The 21638-nt window shown below is 40.2% G+C and overlaps 1 protein-coding gene across 3 annotated transcripts in view; it reads right to left on the reverse strand.

The window, feature by feature from the left end:
• The window catches only part of ATG5 (autophagy related 5), a 161629-nt gene that overhangs the window by 57950 nt on the left and 82041 nt on the right, over window positions 1-21638 (reverse strand). For all 3 annotated transcript variants that reach the window (XM_066248280.1, XM_066248282.1, XM_066248281.1), the window contains exon 6: window positions 8219-8313. In XM_066248280.1, the coding sequence (XP_066104377.1) occupies window positions 8219-8313 (95 nt within the window). The remainder of the gene's footprint in view (window positions 1-8218; window positions 8314-21638) is intronic.

Raw genomic sequence — 21638 nt, forward strand, 5'->3', positions numbered from 1 at the left:
CTTTTGGATTTATTTTACTTTTACCACTAAAACTCTGTCACTAGATTATAGTCCTTTTGAGCCCATGATAATTGAATTATGAATGAAAAAGAAATAGTTTTCTACCAATCTGTACAAAAGTCATCCTTTAAATAATGTTGCCACGTCAGAGATTTTCTAGATTTCTACCCATTTTATTTGGGCAAGGTAGACTTCGCTTTATGTGATAATTATACCCTAAAAATTCCACAAACTTCATTTTTATAAGTAAAATCATACTTTGTAAGTCTCACCTCGGTCTGAATTCTAGTTCTTCCATTTTGCATTTGTGTGCTCCTTAGCAAGCAACTTACAAATCCCTCAGCTTTAGTTTCCTCCTATACAAAATCAGATAATGATCCCTATCATCATAAGACGGTTTTAAGACTTTAAAAAATAAAATGGGCCTCACTCAAGCATGTTTAACGCCCTTCCTTCTCACCCCTTGCTTCAGAGGAGCTCTATTAGGATTCTGCAAAGAAAAAGTACTGTATTTTAGCAAAAGTATGCTCCTCATTTATTGTATTTAATAAACTCGAATTTTCAGGTTTTATTTAAATTTACTCACTAATTTAAGATCTCAAATAATACAGCAATTTATATCTAGTCTGTTAAAAAAAGTGCTGATTAATAAAAATGTAGCATAAGTAAAGCTATGTAAATCGATGGAATATGCCAACCACACACAAAAATCAGCTGTAAAAATGTCTGCAACAGAAATCTTTATCACCTTTACATCATGCTTTGGTTAAGGAAAGAATGAAGAATTGGAATACAAAATAGGTAATGGAAAAATCTAGGAAATGAACAACAGGCAAAAACTAAGGCCTCTAAATTTTTATATTCACCTACATATCTCACTTCTAAAATTTTAACCAATTCATGTAAGAACCCAACTGGTAAGGGGGTCAAGCCAACAATCAAGTTAGTTATACAGGTCAACTGAGAACCTCAGGCTATCCCCTCCTATTTGAGGAAAAAATGCCATCTCGACACAAGAAAGGTCAGGCAGCAGGCTCTGCCCTAACTGAAGCCCCACCTGGCAGCCACGTTCTGTCAAGCAAATTTTGAGAATTCTCTAGCTTCCCACTTTCTATCTAATTATAGAACTTCATAAAAACCATTCTCTCTCTCATGCACATTCTCTTTCTCTTCCCCTCTCCTCTCTCACATTCTCTCTCTCTAAATCCTATTGGGTTCATACACCACAGTAAGAGGTATGGACAGAACTGACAATTTCCCCCAGAAAAACAAGGATACATGTGAAAAGGAAGCCCTCTGTTCTGTACATCTGCAGTATTACTAACAATAATAATCCCTATGTTAAGTGATAGTACAATATAACACACTTTTCTTATAGGGGCTTTAAGTATTTACAATATAGTTAAAATATAGAAGCTAGAACCTAACCACTCAAGTAAGTGGAGGGAGGTATTTATTTCAAAATAGTTTTGGAACTCTTCTTTTAAGGGTGTCTTAGAGTCTATAGTATATTTTATTCAACCAGTCCACAAATAAGATACTTTGCTAAACTCTGGGAATACATTATGGCATACTACTGTGGAGGTCATGGTACAACAGAATACCCCCAAATTAACTATTAATTATTGATGAATAATTTAATGAATTAACAAATGCCTACTACATGCTAGGCACTTTAGGCACTTTTCATACCTTGAACACACAGCATAAACAAAACAATTACTCTGCTTTCATAAAAAGATGGATCAACTGAAAAGTATAAATCTTATTTTTAGAAATGATTAAAAGTACACAGCACCAATAAAGATTTTTCTTTTTCTTTTCCAGATTCTGTCTTTATTTACAATATACTTAAACTGCAGTGAAGTGCTGGCCTCGTTAGCAATGGGACAGCAGATGGCAGGGCTGACCCCGAGGCTGGTGGGTGCATCTCCCGCCCAGGACCTGGGGCCGAGCAGCGAGCTGGAGAGATGTCTGCAGTCTGGATGGTTTTACACTCCCTTCAACACCGCTTTCCACACCACTCTGACGCTCTCCTCAGACAGTGACCAGTAAGGATTTGAGTCAAGTAGTGCCATAACGAAAGGGACAGTTTGTTTTTGTAAAACAATCAATTTGCTCAGAAGCCAGGTGTTGAAATGTTTTAAAAAATAAAAGCATCACTGATACAATTATATAAACTAGTTATAAGGCTTTTTAAAATATTTTATTTATTGATTTTTTTTTTTTTTTTTTTTAGAGAGAGAGGAGAGAGAGACAGAGAGAGAGAGAAGGGGGAGGAGCAGGAAGCATCAACTCCCATATGTGCCTTGACCAGGCAAGCCCAAGGTTTCGAACCGGAGACCTCAGTGTTCCAGGTCGACGCTTTATCCCACTGCGCCACCACAGGTCAGGCCTATAAGGCTTTTTTAAAGAACTGTGACGAGAATATAAGTTAACTCGGTCTGCCCGTCTTGTGGAGGACAGAGGCAGCGAGGCTCAGTGGCTCCTGTGGAAACGGGCGTCAGAGCCGGGCCTGCCCAGGGCCTTCGCAGCCTCCCAGCCACCGCCATGCTCTTCCTAGGAAACAACTTCTTTCCAAGGCCAACTGCTTTATCCTTTTTGTCTCAAATAGTTTACAATTTCTGAGCTCAGTGAAGTTTATGTGTGGTCACAAACTTCCACACTAAAACTGAAGCAAAAAAAGGTCACAGTAATTTTCTACACAGTGAGTATGGCAAAACTGTGATGTTGGTCCTGTGCTGTTTTTTATGTAACCCTCCCAACAGCTCTTTTCCACTTGTTCCTACTCTTCTTCCAACATTTTAGTTAATGTTACATGTTTTGTGTTCTTCAGCTGCCCTTGTTAAAAAATCACCATGCCATCTAAAATCAAGGAAACTTTGCTAGCTTTTCCAGTTCTGAAGTATTCGAACTATAAAGTCTTTATCAGCTTTAAAATTATGTGAGCCTTTCTCAACCCTATTGGTCCACATCCACCCACCCCTTCCCTTCTAAGCTCAGAACCAACGTGGACTGCTGCTGCTGCTTCAGAAAATTTGAAATCCACTCTGAAAATGTAAGAACTACTCTTAAATTCTTCGATAATCTCTTATTGTTTCTAATCCATATATCAATCACCAGTATTTATGTCAGTGATGCTGAAGTCCCTAAGAGAATTACAGACTACATAAAGAATCTTACCACCCACTAGAAATATACTCAGTCCATCAAATCTGACTTTATTTTGGCTTTTCCCTGTGGAGTGACTAAACTACATCACTACTGAATCCAGTTCTGTAAAATTACTCTTAAAGTTCCTTTTAAGGAATATCTAGGTTTTGAGCACAGATTCATCTAATGTGAGATACTGTTTTTCTCAAGGCAAAAAAAAAACTAGGCTTCCTGCAATCTTTCTTTTTAGAATATCTTATATGCAAATGTAGGACCCCTTCTATTTGGCCACTGTGGAACAGAACAGTTGCCCAAACCGTTAGACCCCTCTTCTCAGCAGTCGGCTCTTCCCTTGCTACACAGAGAAGCCAGACTTCCCCATGTGAGCAGCAACAATTTGCCCCCTTCTCCCTAACAGTTCTCTGCCAACCTCTCTGCTGGGTTAACCTTTACTGGTTAATTCCAATCCTCAACTGTCATGCTCTATCAATTATTTTTCTTCTTATTTGATAGACACATTCTTCCATAAAATAATCTAAAAATCTTTTTTGTTTTAGCTTTCCCATTACTTCTCCAATTCTTTTATTATACTGTAGATCAGTGATTTTCAACCTTTGTTTCTCATGCACTCATAAACTAATTACTAAAGAAAAAGGAGCCCTGACCTCTTCTTCTTTAGTAACTAATTTATTTGTGCCATAAGATGAAAATGGTTGTATTTAGTCAGGGGCACTGACCTTAGTAATTAGTGTGTGTTTGTGCCATGAAAAAAAAAAATTGAAAATCACTGCTGTAGATGATACAAGGGATGAGACATTGTCTTTAGTTATCATTGAGTGACACTTCAGGAAGCAGCTTTATGGAAACTATTACGATTTTTTTTTTTTTTTTACTGTAGGCAAGGTATAAGGATATTGCCTAGTAGCCCCTTCTAAATGAAATTTCTTTCCTATGAAATGCCCAAGAAAAGTTTAGCTTTCCCTGAAAACCTAGTAGGTTTTCATCTTATTGGGAAAAGAATTACACTTCATCACATTCCTCCCCTACCCTTTTCTCTGGTTACAAAAAAAGCTCAAGGTCCAATTTGCAGGTCAATTTTAATAAACTTGAGGGTCTCACTTATTCATAGCTTCTGTAACTTCATGCCGAGTTTCCATTTTATATTTTTAGTTTTGATTTTAAATTTTAATTTTTTTCTACTCTGTGCTTATACATTCTTGTAAATTCCCTCAGATTCTTCATGAGTCAAGATAAAGAATAAATAAACAAACTACGGTATTTCCAAACCCCCTGTGTAATAACTGTGCTTAACAAAGACTTCGAGAGTTGAAATTTTACTTTCCAGTTAGAAAAAGAAAGCAGAGGACTGTGGCTAAGTGGATAATCTGGTCTTATTCCATTGGGCATTCTCCTCATTTTATTCCTATTGTACACATTATGAATCTATGATCTAAAAATAGTCTATCTGTAATTATGTTAATGAAATTAATGAAAAGTAACCTTATTTAAGTCAGGAATTCTTTTCACTCTGAGTATGTTGGGATTTTTGTTTACCTGTGTTCAATTAGACATTTTGTTTCCTCTTTGAAAACACAATTACATGATGGTTCATAAAAATTTAAAAATAATTATCAAAGTATTAACTATGTGAGATATTGAAAATGTCTACAAAGAGAAGTTATGACACTACCTCTTTCAGCTTAAATGGAAGTTCTGCTAGATTAGTCTATATCTTTGATACTTTCTAATTCCTATTCTTAACTGCATTTTCATAATAGATAACTTGCTCTCTGGAGTATCATTTACTATTTGCCATATGTGAAACACACAGGAGTTTTATAGGACACTACAGAAACACGGAGTTTCTTTTCCCCATGAAAGCGCTGTAAGGAGCACCTACCATCTACTTTGTTGCACAGCAAAGACGACTCACCTTTGAAAACAAATACAGTGGAACCTTGACACAGGAGTTTAATTCGTTTCATGACAGAGCTTATGACTCAATTTGCTCGTGTCAAATAGAATTTCCCCATTTAAATTAATGGAAATGCAATTAATCTGTTCTGGTCCCCAAAAACCACACAAATTTTTTGTTTTATATACTTCTAAATAAAAAAAATGCACTTTATAAATAACAAATACACACACACACACAAAATGAGATAAAATGTAAAGAAATAAACTGGTTTATGAAGTGTATTTACCTTTAAGGTCAGGAGAAGATGCTGGAAGAGGGGGGAGGAAACATTAGCATAACAATGGCCTTTCCCAAGCAGGAAGGTAATTAGCAATTTCACAGACAGCTGCCCAGCACCATTTTTAACAATAAAAGTGAGCAATTTCAAAAAACACAAATTTTACAAACTCATTTGCCCAACATTCCACCCCTTTTGCTCTCACCCACTTTGCAACTCACACTACAGGCATTCCTGTACAAAGAATTAGGCACATCACACAAACAAATTACAGCAACAGCATAAGTCATACAATTTCAACCAGACCTGCTCCCCCCTCCATCAGGGTCTCTCATATTGTCCAAAAGCCTCATGTCCATCCAACAAGGGAGCTGGTGCCCCTCTGGTCACAGTCCAAGAGTCAGTCCACGCACATGGGGCCTCAGGCCTTCCCCCTCATCCCTGCCGTCCTGGCAGCTCTTAAGATGCTGCCCCAAGCGGGAGCACATGGCAATGGCAGCCAACATTTCCACCTCTGCTCCAGAGAGCATGTTGCCATCCACCCCTATGTCCCATAATTGTAGCAAACCTACCAGGGGCTTAGTAGGTACTCTTTGCTGCTGGGCTTTTACCTTCTGGAGTCTGTGGATGGCAACTTCAACCCGTCTCCTTATCCTCAGAAGAGTTGGAAACATCTGCTCTCACTGACTCGGAGCCACTCTGCTGGCACAGCTCCAGATTAGGCTCCTGTGGCTGCCGGCTCTCCACAACTTTCAGGGCAAACTGCAACTCACGAACCTGTAATTCCTTCTCCAGAGACTGCTCCATTTCCAGATGCAACTCACAAACCCAGTGGGCCACCTTCTCCAGCGCTTGCTCCAGTTCCAGGATCTGTATCTTTCTCCCATGGCCATTCCACATTCTTCCACTGCTCGGTTTGCAGGCCTGAGGCAGCCTCTTCTATAGCCCTCTCAGTTTCCTCTCACAGGGCTAGAAAAACAGCCAGCCCACAGTCCCCCAAAGGACAGCCATGGGGAACCATTACAACAACCAGTCCTCTACCCCACCCCTCAAGGGTGATGGCGGCTCCATACCAATCTGATCCGAATCCTGCCACAAACTAAGCCAGATGTATGGCCAGTAGTCATGGCCATACATGTGCAGGTTCCCATTAGAGTTGGGCAGACGGCAAAGAAACAGTGGAGCCAAAAAATGGTGGGCCATTCTTTATTCAAGACTCGTACTGGCCAATGAGCAAATATAGGGCTCCCAAAGCCACTTACACATTCTCCGGTTCCACAACCAGGAGAATCTTCTCCAGTTTTTCCTAGAATCAAAGGCCCCACCAGTCTCAGTCACCTCTGATTCCCCATCTGCACACCTTCTCCCTTCTCCTCTCTGCACAAACTGGCCTCTCCTTCAGTATCCTGCCACCGTGGCTTCTCTCTCTTTCCCTGCCATCTTGGCTCCTCCTTCAGCACTCTGCATCCTCTCTGCTCTCACTCTGCCATCATGGCTTCTTCTCTTCCTCCTTCCTCTTCTCTCCTTTTTAAAACTTTTCTGGCGACTAAACCTCTCCTTCAGCCAACATTAGCATAACAATGGCCCTTCTCAAGCAGGAATGAAGTCCGAAATTTGCAATCAACTGCCCTTCTCTTAGGGCAAGCACACACACGTGGCTGTCCAGTGTCATTTTTAACAATAAAAGCGAGCACACTCAGGCCCTGGCCGGTTGACTCAGTGGTAGAGTGTTGGTCTGGCGTGCGGGAGTCCTGGGTTCGATTCCCGGCCAGGGCACACAGGAGAAGTGCCCATCTGCTTCTCCACCCCTCCCTCTCTCTTTCCTCTCTGTCTCTTTCTTCCCCTCCTGCAGCCAAGGCTCCATTGGAGCAAAGATGGCCCGGGCACTGAAGATGGCTCTGTGGCCTCTGCCTCAGGCGCTAGAATGGCTCTAGTTGCAACAGAGCGATGCCCCAGATGGGCAGAGCATCGCCTCCTGGTGGACATGCCGGGTGAATCCCAGTCAGGCACATGCGGGAGTCTAACTGCCTCCCCATTTCCAACTTCAGAAAAGTACAAAAAAAAAAAAAGTGAGCACACTCAAAAAACACAAATTTTACAAACTTATCTGCCTAACACTCATGATTCAAATATCCAATTGTGACTTAAATCAAAAAATCCCACAAAGTGACTGCTCATCTCTCAAACTGCTTATGATTTAAAGTGCTCATGTGTCAAGGTACCACTGTACACTTGATTCTTCTTATTTGCAGTAGTTATTTATAAAGTCACCAAAAACACTGAGTTAGTGATACTGAACCATTGCTCCTAAGGGACATGTAGGGTTGGATTACTCAAACCTCTGTTCTTCAACTAATCAATATAGAACCCTGTTTTATGTTTTTCTGTGTAAAGATAGCACTTCAGCACTATGGTTGGGAACTAATATCAAAATCACCAACAAAAAGCACAAAATGTGAAAAATGGGTCTCTAAATCAACTGGGAAAAGTCACTTATTCACAGCATGAGTGCACAACAAGAAGGCACAGCAATACTGAAAATGTGTGCACTGGCAAATCAAATTATCCGTCTCCCTGCACACGCCCAGGGTAGCACTGTTGAGTAGTAACTGTGGGGTTACAAATGGATTTTAGCAAGCAGGCAAATCTGCAAATACAGAACCTGTGAACAATGATGATTAACTGTATATGAGTCAAGTATTTCAGTGCAGTCTCTCACTGATCACCACCAAAAGAAGTCTGGAAAGCCCTAAGAAATATTATTTAATTACTTACTATGCAACCTTAAAGAGTTCTGGATAGAGTGTTTCAAGAAGTTAAGATGTCTGAGTCTTTTATAAGTTGTAATTGTTAAAAATGTAACTTCCTACCTGATATATTCTAAAAGGGATGTAACGAAATCCATTTTCTTCTGCAGGATATTCCATGAGTTTTCGATTGATGGCCCAAAACTGGTCAAATCTGTCTGTAATGATAAATTATTTATTAAAAATAAACATTATAATACCTCATATGAAGAGCTAAAAATTTAAGAGCTAAAAATTTAATACCTCACATGAAGAGATGAAAGTTCCTAATCTAACTCTCAGAAGTCTTTGAAAGTGCACCATTTACATATCATGTTTCCTTAAGCTTATGTTTCTGTAACTAAATATAATGCAAGATATAAAATTTTCTGCATTGTTGCTTCCTCTTCCTAGATAATTAGCATAGACATTTTTTCTCATAAGAGAAACGCTAAACAGATTATGACTACATGTGTTATCAGGGCAAAAAATATACAGGGAAGAATGTCGTTTCCTTTGTACAGGCAACAGCTTCAAGCGACCAAAATTTTAACTAGAACTTGCTTACAGAAACAATCAAAATACTAAACACAGTAAACATTAAACAGCAAAAAAGATAAAATTATAGTAAGTGCTTTGAAAGAAATGTGAACTGACTGATTAAACAATACCTCTTTAAAATTTTCTGGTTCAATTTTTTTTCCCATTGATTTGAGAGAGAGGAAGGGGGAGAGAAGGAGAGGGTAGGGAGAAAGGAAGGGAAAGAGAGGGATAGAGAAAGGGATAGAGAGAGGGATAGAGAGGGGAATAGAGAGAGGGATAGAGAGAGGGATAGAGAGGGGGATAGAGAGAGGGATAGAGAGAAGGGGAGAGAGGGAGAGAGAGGAAGGGAAAGAGAGAGGGAGAAGGAAAGGGGGAGGGGGAGAGAGGGAGAGGGAAGAGAAGAGAGGGAGGGAGAGGGAGAGAGAGAAAGAGAGAGAGAGAGAGAGAGAGAGAGAGAGAGAAGCATTAACTTGCTGTTCCACTTAGTCGTTCCATTTAGTTGTGCACTCATTGGTTGCTTTTTTGTGTGTAACGGAGAGACAGAGAGAGACACACATAGACAGGAAGGCAGAGAGATGAGAAGTATCAATTCTTCATATGGCACCTTAGTTGTTCATTGATTGCTTTCTCATATGTGTATTGACGGGAGGCTACAGCAGAGCGAGAGACCCCTTGCTCAAGCCAGCGACCTTGGGCTTCAAGCTAGCGACCTTTGGGCTCAAGCCAGCAACAATGAGGTCATGTCTGTGATCCCACACTTAAGCCACCGACCCAGCGCTCAAGCTGGTGAGCCTGCTCTCAAGCCGGATGAGCCTGCGCTCAAGCTGGGGACCTTGGGGTATTGAACCTGGGTCCTCTGCATCCCAGTCTGACACCCAATCCACTGCACTACTGCCTGGTCAGGCATTGGTTGTTTCTTGTATGTGTCCTGACCAGAGGTGGAAACCATGATCTCGGTGGGCCAGGACGATGCTCTATCCAGTGAGCTACCAGCCATGGCCTCAAAGTTGTTTTTTTGTTTGTTTGTTTTATTTTTCGTGACAGAGACAAAGAGAGAGCAACAGAGAGCGGGACAGATGGGGCCAGACAGACAGGAAGGGAGAGAGATGAGAAGCATCAATTCTTCGCTGCGGCACCTTTGTTGTTCATTGATTACTTTCTCATATGTGCCTTGACTGGGGGGACTACAGCAGAGCGAGTGACCCCTTGCTCAAGCCAGACACCTTTGGGCTCAAGCCAGCAACGATGGGGCCATGTCTATCATCCCACACTCAAGCCAGTAACCCCACACTCAAGCCAGATTAGCCTGCGCTCAAGCCTGCGACCTCAAGGTTTCAAATCTGGGTCATCAGCGTCCCAGTCTGATGCTCTATCCACTGCGCCACTGTCTGGTTCAGGAGGCCTCAAAGTTTTTTAAAAACCCACTTTACTAAGATATAATTCACATACCATGAAATTCATCCTTTTAAAGTGTACAACTGAGTTTTTTAATATATTCAGAATTGAGCAACCACTGCCTATATCTAATTTCAGAAAATTTTCCTATCTCAAAAAGAAATCTGTACCCATTAAAATAGTTATTCCCTTTCCCCCTCCTTGATCTCCTGGAAATCACTAATCTCTATTCCATTCCAGAAATTTCATATAAATGGAATCATACAACATGTGGTCTTTTGCATCTGTTCTTCTGTTTCCTCCTCCAGACTATGTTTTCAAGGTTCATTCATGTTGTAGCATGTATAAAAACTTCCTTTTTTTGGTCAAATAATATTTCATTGTATGGAGATATCATGTGTTAACCTATTCATCAGTTCACGGGACATTAAAGTTGTTTCTACTTTTTGGCTACTATAAACATTCATGCTACAAGTTCTTGTGCGGATGCATAGTTTCAATTTTCTTGTGTGTATACCTAGGAGTGGAACTGTGAAATATACGATAACTCTTTTTTGTGTGTGTGTGTTTTTTTGTTTGTTTTTTGGGTTTTTTTTTGTATTTTTCTGAAGTTGGAAACGGGGAGGCAGACAGACTCCCATGCGCCCGACCGGGATCCACCTGGCATGCTCACCATGGGGCGATGCTCCGCCCCTCTGGGGCGTCGCTCTGTTGCATCCAGAGCCATTCTAGCGCCTGAGGCCGAGGCCACAGAGCCATCCCCAGCGCCCGCGCCATCTTTGCTCCAATGGAGCCTCGACTGCGGGAGGGGAAGAGAGAGACAGAGAGGAAGGAGAGGGGGAGGGGTGGAGAAGCAGATGGGCGCTTCTCCTGTGTGCCCTGGCCGGAAATCGAACCCGGGACTCCTGCACGCCAGGCCGATGCTCTACCGCTGAGCCAACCGGCCAGGGCACGATAACTCTTTAACTACTATACAATAACTATGTCTTGAGGAATTGTCAAACTGTTTTCCAAAGAGGCAGCACCAATTTATATTCCTGACAGAAATGCATAAGGGTTCCAATCTGTCCATATCCGTGCCAACACGTGTTTATTGTTCCCGTTTTCTATTATAGTCATCCTAGTGTGCATGAAGTAGTGTCCCCTTATGGTCTTGATTTCATTTCCCTAGGGACTAATTATGCTGAGCATCTTTTCATTTGTTTACTGGGCATTTATATACTTTTTTTTGGAGCAGTGTCTATCATATATTTTGTCTCTCTTTTCATTCATTCATTCATTCATTCACTCACTCATTCATTCATTTCCAACTGAAAGGAGGGGAGATGGAGAGACAGACTCCCCCGCATGCACCCTGACCAGAATCCACCCAGCAACCCGTCTGGGGCCGATGCTTGGACCATCTGGGGCCACACTCACAACCGAGCTATTTTTAGCACCTGAGGTGGAGACTCCATGGAGCCATTCTCAGCACTTGGGGCCCATGCACTCAAACCAACTGAGCCAAGAAAAGGAGGGAGGGAGGGAGGGAGGGAGGGAAGGAAGGAAGGAAGGAAGGAAACAGACAAAGAGAGAGAGAGAGAGAGAGAAGGGGGAAAGGACAGGGGAGGGGGAGGAGTGGAGAAGCAGATGGTCACTTCTCCTGTGTGTCCTGACCAGGAATTGAACCAGGACATTACACACTGGGCCAATGCTGCTCTACCACTGAACCAACTGGCCAGGGCCTTGTCCCCTTTTGAATTGGGTTTTTTGTTTTGTTTTGTTTTTTGTTTTTTACTTTTCTGAAGTTGGAAACAGGAGGCAGTCAGACAGACTCTCGCATGCGCCCGACCGGGATCCACCTGGCCTGCCCACCAGGGGGCAATGCTCTGCCCATCTGGGGCGTTGCTCTGTTGCAACCAGAGCCATTCTGGCACTTGAGGCAGAGGCCATGGAGCCATCCTCAGTGCCTGGGCCACCTTTGCTCCAATGGAGCCTTGGCTGCGGGAGGGGAAGAAAGAGACAGAGAGTAAAGAGAGGGGGAGGGGTGGAGAAGCAGATGGGCGCTTCTCCTGTGTGCCCTGGCCGGGAATCGAACCCAGGACTCCTGCACGCCAGGCCGACGCTCTATCACTGAGCCAACCGGCCAGGGCTGGTTGTTTTTTTATTGTAAGAGCTCCTTATGTATTCTGGATACAAGTCCCTTATCTGAAAAAGAGATAAGCAAACATTTCCCCCATTCTGTGCATTTTTTAACTCTTTAACTCACTCAAAATTTTACCTTTAATAAATCATTTTTTTCTCAGAAATTTCTCCCAGAATCAAACTTCTGTAAAGCACACAATAGCTCCAGAATTTCAGATCAGTTCGGTATTAAAACACATTCTCTACTACTAATCTAAATCCAATTTACTGGCAATCTATTCATTCTGTTTAGGCTATCAAAATTATATACAAAGTACAGTTTAGTTATTATATACCCCTGTCTTAGAAGACTGTGATAGGCTGTAGGTCTTCTCTGCTTTCATTCTCAACTCTAATCTGGGAAAGACCAATACTACACTAAATCTGATAGGACAGGGAATTTAGAATCACAAGTAACAACTAAAGTCCAAGGTGTTAGGAATTTATATCAGAACCAATACTAGATGCCTGGTCTTCTGATTCTAAGTTCACAATCGTTTCAACAGCTATAACCACAAAAATGTACCTTAATGTTAAGAGGAGTCTCTCTGACAACAGTCCTTTCATATATGAATCAATTATTCTTTGACTGCTTTTTAAAAAGTATCCCTTTTCCATCAATATTAAGCAAAAATGTGATAGCTAAATGATTCTTCATGCATACCTAAAATATACTTACTGCCTCATCATTAATGAGCTCTAGCACCTACCTACAGTGCATGCATAACATATGCTCTTGAGTCAAAGAATAAATAGAACACTATGCACAGAACTTTCCAATGAAAGTTTTAGGTTCTATTCCTAGGTCTGCAACTAATTAGAAACAAATCAATTGAAAAGTCTACCCTAATTCACTTATAGATGAAATCAAGGCATTAGATTAAATCACTTGTAATGCCTCTTCTAAAAATAAAATTTTATAATTACTTAAGATATTCTATTTTATTAAAATAGAACCAGTTAAAAACTGCAAGGAAAGCTGTATAAAATGAAAGATTAATACTGTTTCTAATAGGAGGAAAACAAACAAAACCGAAACATGAGCTAAAGCAGTGCTTCTTTTTTTAAATTTTTTTTTAGCAGTGCTTCTTAACCAGGGAAGATTTTGCTCGCTGGTAGGTCTGAAGACATTTTTGGTTGTACAGCTATATATGTGTGTGTTACTAGCAGAGGCCAGGGATGCTGCCCAACGCCATACAATGTGCAGGACAGCTCCCCACAACCAAGGGTTATTATCTAACTCAAAATGTCAATAGGCTAAGGGAAAGAAAGCAAATACAGACAATAAAAAGTACAGAAAAGTTAGTAAAAAAAAAAAGTTTTTACCTATCTATATGAAAAATAAAACCCTTAGAAAAAAAAATTACTGTGCCCATTATCAATTTAATGACAACTCCAAGTTCACCCTTCAATATATGCACTGCCATAATGGACATGACTTCTTTAAGCATCTCCACTGTAACGAGCACACTAAGCTTTCTCAGGACAGGTGCTGGAAGGACTCTGCAGAGAAAGGGGCTTCTCACTGGACAGGCACACTGCAGGCCCCTTGCCCCATCAGCACCTTCTTTGGAGGCCCGATGGGCGGCTCGCCTGTGGTTCCCACAGACTACGCTCCCTCTGCACACCATGACACTTGTTACTGGTGGCCTGCACTCCACCTTATCTTGACTGCCCAGTGACTGCAGACCAGCTCTAGTCTGGGTAAAATAGTCAGTTGTTCTACTAATCCAGTGGGGGTAAACTTTACCTTCTCCAACAAGTTCTACACCCAGCCCTGGAAAGGAGCTCTTTTTAAGTATTTTTCTCCCTTAACCCCAGAGTACCATATACAGTCATACTTTTGTCACTCTTTTATCAGAGTTTAAATAACTCATTCTATAAAACTTACTCTTGTTTAACCCTCTGTGTGGTTTCTATCTCCAGACTAAACTCAGTCTGACACAACTATGTTTAAAAAGAATGAAGACATAAAAAAAAGAATGAAGACATAATAAGAGATCTATAGTATTAATACCAGCTTTTAATCTTTTTATAAAAATGTTATGTTCTTACATAAAATAGGCATTTCCTGAACAATACCAAAAACATTGCAACCTTGAATAAGCTTTTATAAGTCAAAGTAACATGACAGAAATAGAATTAAAAGAAATCAGTCTTGAGTTTGAATGTACAAAATGTCCTTCATACTAGATTTTGTAATGTCAACATCTCTTCTATCCCCTAGTCAATAATTAAAATAAAACAGAAGATTGCTCTATCTCCACATATTAATTACCATATTTTTCGCTCCTTAAGATGCACCTGACCACACCTAGGGTTTTAGGAGGAAAATAAGAAAAAAAAATCGGAACCAAATGATGTGTTAAAATATTTAATAAATATGGTAATCAAGAACATACTGACTTCTTTACTAAGCAATAATTTGAAAATTAAAACTATATTGTTAGAATTAAGTAGCACAATTATTTGTTTTATTATCCTTAAAATAGTACTTATAAGTAAAAGAAGCATGATTGTTTTAGTTATTCATTTTTTAAACTATAAAGGTAGGTAAATATATATAAATTTCAATAACTTTTGCATTAACTTTGTTCTAATTCTAAAAGAATGAAACAAACAACTAAGGTAGGAGAAAATTAAAACTATCAATAATTTAACTTTTTCAAAGAATGGGAGAAGATAATGCACACACTTCTTCCCAAAGCTATTAACAATATGACTGATGAACTGGTTTCTGTTTTTTTCACATTCATTTAGGAAGGCTACCCAATCAAGGATCACAAAATTGAAGAACTGTCCTATAAAAAGTCAATTAAAAAAAAAAAGAAATTGGCCTGACCTGTGGTGGCGCAGTGGATAAAGCGTTGACCTGGAAATGCTGAGGTCGCCGGTTCGAAACCCTGGGCTTGCCTGGTCAAGGCACATATGGGAGTTGATGCTTCCAGCTCCTCCCCCCCTTCTCTCTGTCTCTCCTCTCTCTCTCTCTCTCTGTCTCTCCCTCTCCTCTCTAAAATGAATAAAAAAATTAAAAAAAGAAATTAAAAAGAGAATTCTTCAAAACTGTGGTGGCCACCAATTTTTTCTTACTCTCTGTTGAATTAAAATTTTATATTGGTCTTGAAAATTTTTTAAATATCTAGAAAAAAAATTTTTTTAATCAAAGCTCTTTCTGAGAAGTATATAAGAAATAAGGTCAAGTACATGTTATTCTGAATTTCTTTTTTTTTTTTCTTTTCATTTTTCTGAAGCTGGAAACGGGGAGAGACAGTCAGACAGACTCCCGCATGCGCCCGACCGGGATCCACCTGGCACGCCCACCATGGGGCGACGCTCTGCCCACCAGGGGGCGATGCTCTGCCCATCCTGGGCGTCGCCATATTGCGACCAGAGCCACTCTAGCGCTTGAGGCAGAGGCCACAGAGCCATCCCCAGTGCCCGGGCCATCTTTGCTCCAATGGAGCCTTGGCTGCGGGAGGGGAAGAGAGAGACAGAGAGGAAAGCGCGGCGGAGGGGTGGAGAAGCAAATGGGCGCTTCTCCTGTGTGCCCTGGCCAGGAATCGAACCCAGGTCCTCCGCACGCTAGGCCGACGCTCTACCGCTGAGCCAACCAGCCAGGGCTTATTCTGAATTTCTTATCCAGAAAAAAACTGAAGGAAAAAAGTGGCAATTTTAAAGGATGTATCTATTCTTTCACTTGCACTTTATGAGAGAGGAGAACTGAAGGTAAAAGAATTTTTAACATTCTCATACCACAAATAATGTCCAAAGGAGACATGGCGGCACATACAGGACTGCTCCTCAGCCCCATTCAATAATGTGTGTCACTGGCTAACACACTCAAACGCTAGAAAAGGGTAAAGTGGCCTCCACATGCACACACTATCCACTTCCTGCTCTTTAATGTCTGTGATGTCAAAAAGAAGAGATTTACAGAACCCCAAATAAATATCAGATTATGACAGCACATAAAACATAAACTTTAAACTTTTCTTTGAAGAAAAAAGCAAATGGTTGAAAAATCACAATGAAGAGAACTCACTCTTGTCCTGGTCAGGTAGCTCAGTAGTAGAGCATCGGCCTGGCGTGTAGATGTCCCAGATTCGATTCCTGGTCAGGGCACACAGGAGAAGTACCCATCTGCTTTTCCACCCTTCCCCCTCTCCTTCCTCTCTGTCTCTCTCTTCTTCCCCTCCTGCAGTCAAGGCTGTTGGAGCAAAGTTAGCCCGCACACTGAGGATGGCTCCATGGCCTCTGCCTCAGGCGCTAGAATGGCTCCGGTTGCAACAGAGCAACGACCCCCGATGGGTGGAGCATCGCCCCCTGGTGGGCATGCCGGGTGGATCCCAGTCGGGCACATGTGGGAGTCTGTCTCTCTGCCTCCCCACTTCTGACTTCAGAAAAATACAAAAAAACCCACAAAAAACAAAAAAAAATTCACAAAATTTGCATTTATCAACATTATTCAAATCGCTACAAGTAGTTATGTAATATATGTATTTTGACCCGAAGCTTTCAAAATATGTAAGATAGCATATCCAAGTAGAGACCTATTTGAATTAATTTCTACATATGTAACATGTTAAATATCTTTGAAAAGCAAAATAGGAAAAGAAAAAAAAAAAGAAATAGCAATTACCGGTAGGTGCCTAATGCAGTGGTGTTAAAAAGGTGACCTGTACCTTCAAACTCATTTGTCTCCCAAGTGGAATGAACTAAGAGAGTATTACGTTAACAGGCAGGTGGGCGGCACTGTGACAAGAAAAACCTTCTATGGCAGCATATCCACTGTGATTAGATGCTGCTCAATAGAACTATGCCCATACATTTCTATGAGCCCTTCTGTCAGAGATTTAAAGTTACTGAGATATATCTGTGCCGAGGCCCTAACCAAAGCAAAGAAGCTTTGAAAGACTTTAAGGCCCCCTTGAAAATTCATCATGAGGACAGAAGAAGGAATGACCAGCTGGCTGGCCTCTACATTAAGGCAAGAGGGGTACCAATCCTGGGGAAGGCTAATCCTTAAATTCTGTAAATAAACACTCATCTTAGATTAGGACTGTACCCTGGGGAACTGGTTGTTTGAGTGAATCAAAAGAGCAATAAAACCTGTATCCCAGGAAAATTTTGACCAGGACTATCATTGTTTTAGAAAAGACATTTATTTACTCCTTTGTCTTACAAAAGAAGTGCTACAGTCTGGAAAACTGGTGTCAAGGAGAGTAATCAATATACATACGTTTAGAGTACAATTAATTCCCTCTGTCTTCACAGCTACAACTTTCATCTAAACCACTATCATCTCTCCAGTGAACCACTGTATAGCTTCCTAACTGGTCTCTGTCCTTCCACATGTATTTCTGCTACACAGAATGTGCTTTTACATCCAGAATGTGCTTTTACAACATAAACTAAATCATCATTAATCAATACATTTCCAAACACTTTTCTAATGGGTCATAAGGATAATTCTTTATGATATACTTTAATAATGTGGTTATTTCAAGTTTAGTGCTAGAATCATTATTTTTAAAAATGATCAATTGCACTTCCTTACTGCCTGCAAATGGGGCAGGTTGGTCCTGCCCAAACTGCATGCAAGCAACCATGATTTCAGTAATAAAATACAGTGTGTCCGTAAAGTCATGGTGCACTTTTGACTGGTCACAGGAAAGCAACAAAAGACGATAGAAATGTGAAATCTGCACCAAATAAAAGGAAAACTCTCCCAGTTTCATACCTATTCAGTGCAGTTCGATGTGGGCTCATGCACAGATTTTTTAGAGCTCCTTAGGTACGTATCCCTTATAGCCTCTACAGCAGTGTTTCCCAACGTGGGCCCACGCCCCACAGGGGGGCAATTCGATAGTTAAGGGGGGCAATTTGAAAATGAACTCCACACGACTTTAACTCTTTCGCCCCGGGCCATTTAAATGCAATGCTAGATATCGGTGCCAAATTTAACAAAAAATACAATTCTTAAATAATTGCGGTAAATAATTATTAAGTATAATTTCGTTTGACGAGACCAAAATATCAACTGGGTGATTGGCGTCGTCAAATAAACTTCGTCCTGGGTTCACCGCGGAGCATGCCATCTGCGCGGGGTACCCCGGACGTTTTAAAAACTCGCTAAACAACGCAGTTATTCTCACCTAATTGGCCCATCGCAACTTCTATAGTGTTTCACATCATTCAGTTGGTGTTAATTTGAAATAAGTGTCAGTCAAAACTGTTGTAAAAGCTCGTTGATTTAATAAATATACATATATATATTGCATAGATATAATTGGTAAGTATTTAATTTTATTTTTATCAATATTAAACTATTAAGTACTTCTTGTATCAGGGCTAGAAAGCAATAATATTTTATAAATATTATTGGGGCTATAATAGTGCATGCACGACAATTTTAATTTTAGAAGCATAACTTTCCAGAAAATTTTGTCAAGTGGAAAAAATATAGCTACCTTTTGATTTGCGGTGGTAATGTAGTAAATGTGTTATATACATTTAAGTAAATATGAATTTTTAGTATACGTTTACTCTATGTCACATTGAATATATTTTAACACATATTTTAATATTAGTTTTTAATTGATCTTATTTTTATTATAGCCCATAGTAAAATGAGTGGTGCAAGCAAGAAAAAAACTCGTCAATATTCGGAAGAATATTTAAAATTTGGATTCATACCCGCTGTTCACGATGAGCAGATTCCTTTTTGTCTTTTATGCCAGCAATGCTTGACCAATGAATCAATGAAACGAGGTCATCTTGAGGCGCATTTGAAGGCGAAACATAGTGCTCATATTAATTCAGATTTGAGTTACTTTAAAACTTTAAAGGCCCTGGCTGGTTGGCTCAGCGGTAGAGCGTCGGCCTAGCGTGCGGAGGACCCGGGTTCGATTCCCGGCCAGGGCACACAGGAGAAGCGCCCATTTGCTTCTCCACCCCTCCGCCGCGCTTTCCTCTCTGTCTCTCTCTTCCCCTCCCGCAGCCAAGGCTCCACTGGAGCAAAGATGGCCCGGGTGCTGGGGATGGCTCTGTGGCCTCTGCCTCAGGCGCTAGAGTGGCTCTGGTCGCAACATGGCGACACCCAGGATGGGCAGGGCATCGCCCCCTGGTGGGCAGAGCATCGCCCCTGGTGGGCGTGCCAGGTGGATCCCGGTCGGGCGCATGCGGGAGTCTGTCTGACTGTCTCTCCCTGTTTCCAGCTTCAGAAAAATGAAAAAAAAAACTTTAAAGAAAAATTTTGAAAAAAGAACAACATTAAAGTCTCTATTTACTGCTCATACTTCAACTAATAATCGTGTTCTTGAGGCTAGTTATCAAATTTCTTTATTCATCGCTAAAACTGGAGAAAATCACACTATAGGAGAGAATTTAATAAAACTGTCAATATCAGCATTTCTTAAAACGGTTCCTGAAAAAGATGACAAAGATGTAAAAGCTATGCCACTCAGTGACAATACTGTTAGCAGAAGAATAGACGAAATGAGTGAGGATATTGAAAAACAACTTATTGAAAAGCTGAAAACAAGAAAATTCTCCTTGCAAATGGATGAATCAACTTTGAGAGACAGTGAGGCAGTATTGATAACTTACGTAAGATATATTGATAAAGGACATTTTGCTGAAGAAATGTTGTTCTGTAAAAGATTAGAAAACACCACTACCTCCAAAGATATATATAATAAGCTAAAAAACTACTTAGATGTCAATGATATACCAATGAAAAATAGAACATCTTGTGCTGCAGATGGTGCTCCCAATATGATGGGCAAGAAAAATGGCTGCTTAAAATTGATGAAAGATGGGAATCCAGAAATGATTCTTGTGCATTGTGTTATTCATAGGGAAAACTTGGTAACTAAAAACATCTCGCCTGTTCTGAATGAAGTATTACATACAGTAATAAAGTGTGTTAATGCTATTAAAGCTAGTGCCAAATGTGAGCGTCTTTTCAAGCTATTTTGTGAAGAACAAAATGAAGACCATGTGAGACTTTTACTTCATACTGAGGTAAGATGGCTATCTAAAGGAAACTGTTTGAAAAGATTTATGGAACTGTTTGATACTCTTAGTGATTTTTTAAGCGACAAACCTGAAATGAAGTATCTGTTAACAATAGATGGTAAAGCATTTGTGAGTTATTTAGCCGATATCTTTGAAAAACTAAATATATTAAATAAGCAACTTCAAGGAACAAATAAAACTCTTGTCGATACAAAAGCAAAGATATTTGGTTTCATTACCAATATTGAGTTATGTCAGAAACATATTAACAACAAAAACTTTAAACAGTTTCATTGGCTCCAAAAATGTGAAGTAACTGATACTGCTTTACTTGTTATTGTCAATCATTTGAATATTCTATCGGCTGATTTAAAAGAAAGATTTTCTGATTTAAAACAAATTGATTTCCCGACATGGATGATGCAGCCAATGTTAGTGGATTTGTCTGATATATCAAATATGTAGTATCAAGAAGAACTCGCAGAATTGCAAAATGATGAGTCAGTTAAAGCTTTATTTAATATCAAAGGAGCGATGGCATGGCTTTGTGAGGAAACAGAAATCAAATACCCAAATTCAACCAAATGTGCAAGAAAACTATTGCTACCGTTTCCACCTTCATTTTTAGCTGAATGTGGATTTAGTGCTGTAAATGATTTACTGGTAAAAAAAAGAAATCGGCTGGATATAACACAACGTGGAGACTTGAGACTAAAGCTAACCAAATTGGAACCTAATATAAAATCTCTGTGCAGCAAGCATCAAGCGCAAGGATCACACTAAATTAAAATAATAAATTAATATAGAAAAATCTGTATTAAAATTATTTGGAATTTAAATTTGTTTTTCATTATATGTTTTGAAATTTTACTTACTGTGTTTTGTTAACAATTTCATAGTGATTTCTTCCTAGAACCTATCATTTATGTTTATTAAGTGAACAAATCAATTTTTTAATGTTAAAAATTATGTATGTTACATGGGGGGGACATAAAAATTTTAGAAAGGTTAAGGTGGGGTATGGCACAAAAAAGGTTGGGAAACACTGCTCTACAGACTCGTCACTGACTACCAGAACGGAGTTTCTCCACCAAACTGCTGGTTTCCTTCAACTGCTTATCCCACCGAGCAATGTTATTCCTATGAGGTGGCGCTTCGTTATATACGTGCCGATATTCACGTTGCACTTTGGTCACGGATTCGAATTTAGCCAGCCACAGAACACACTGAACTTTCCTCTGTACCGTCCACATCTCGACGGGCATGGCCGTGGGCTGTTCCGCTGTATACCCGGTGTTACGTCATCATCTACGCATGCGCACATGCTGCCACATCATCTTACAGAAACTGGGAGGGTTTTCCTTCTATTTGGTGCAGATTTCAC

The sequence above is a fragment of the Saccopteryx bilineata genome, chromosome 12 (genome assembly GCF_036850765.1).
Source record: "Saccopteryx bilineata isolate mSacBil1 chromosome 12, mSacBil1_pri_phased_curated, whole genome shotgun sequence".
In the NCBI taxonomy this organism is placed as follows: Eukaryota; Metazoa; Chordata; class Mammalia; order Chiroptera; family Emballonuridae; genus Saccopteryx; species Saccopteryx bilineata.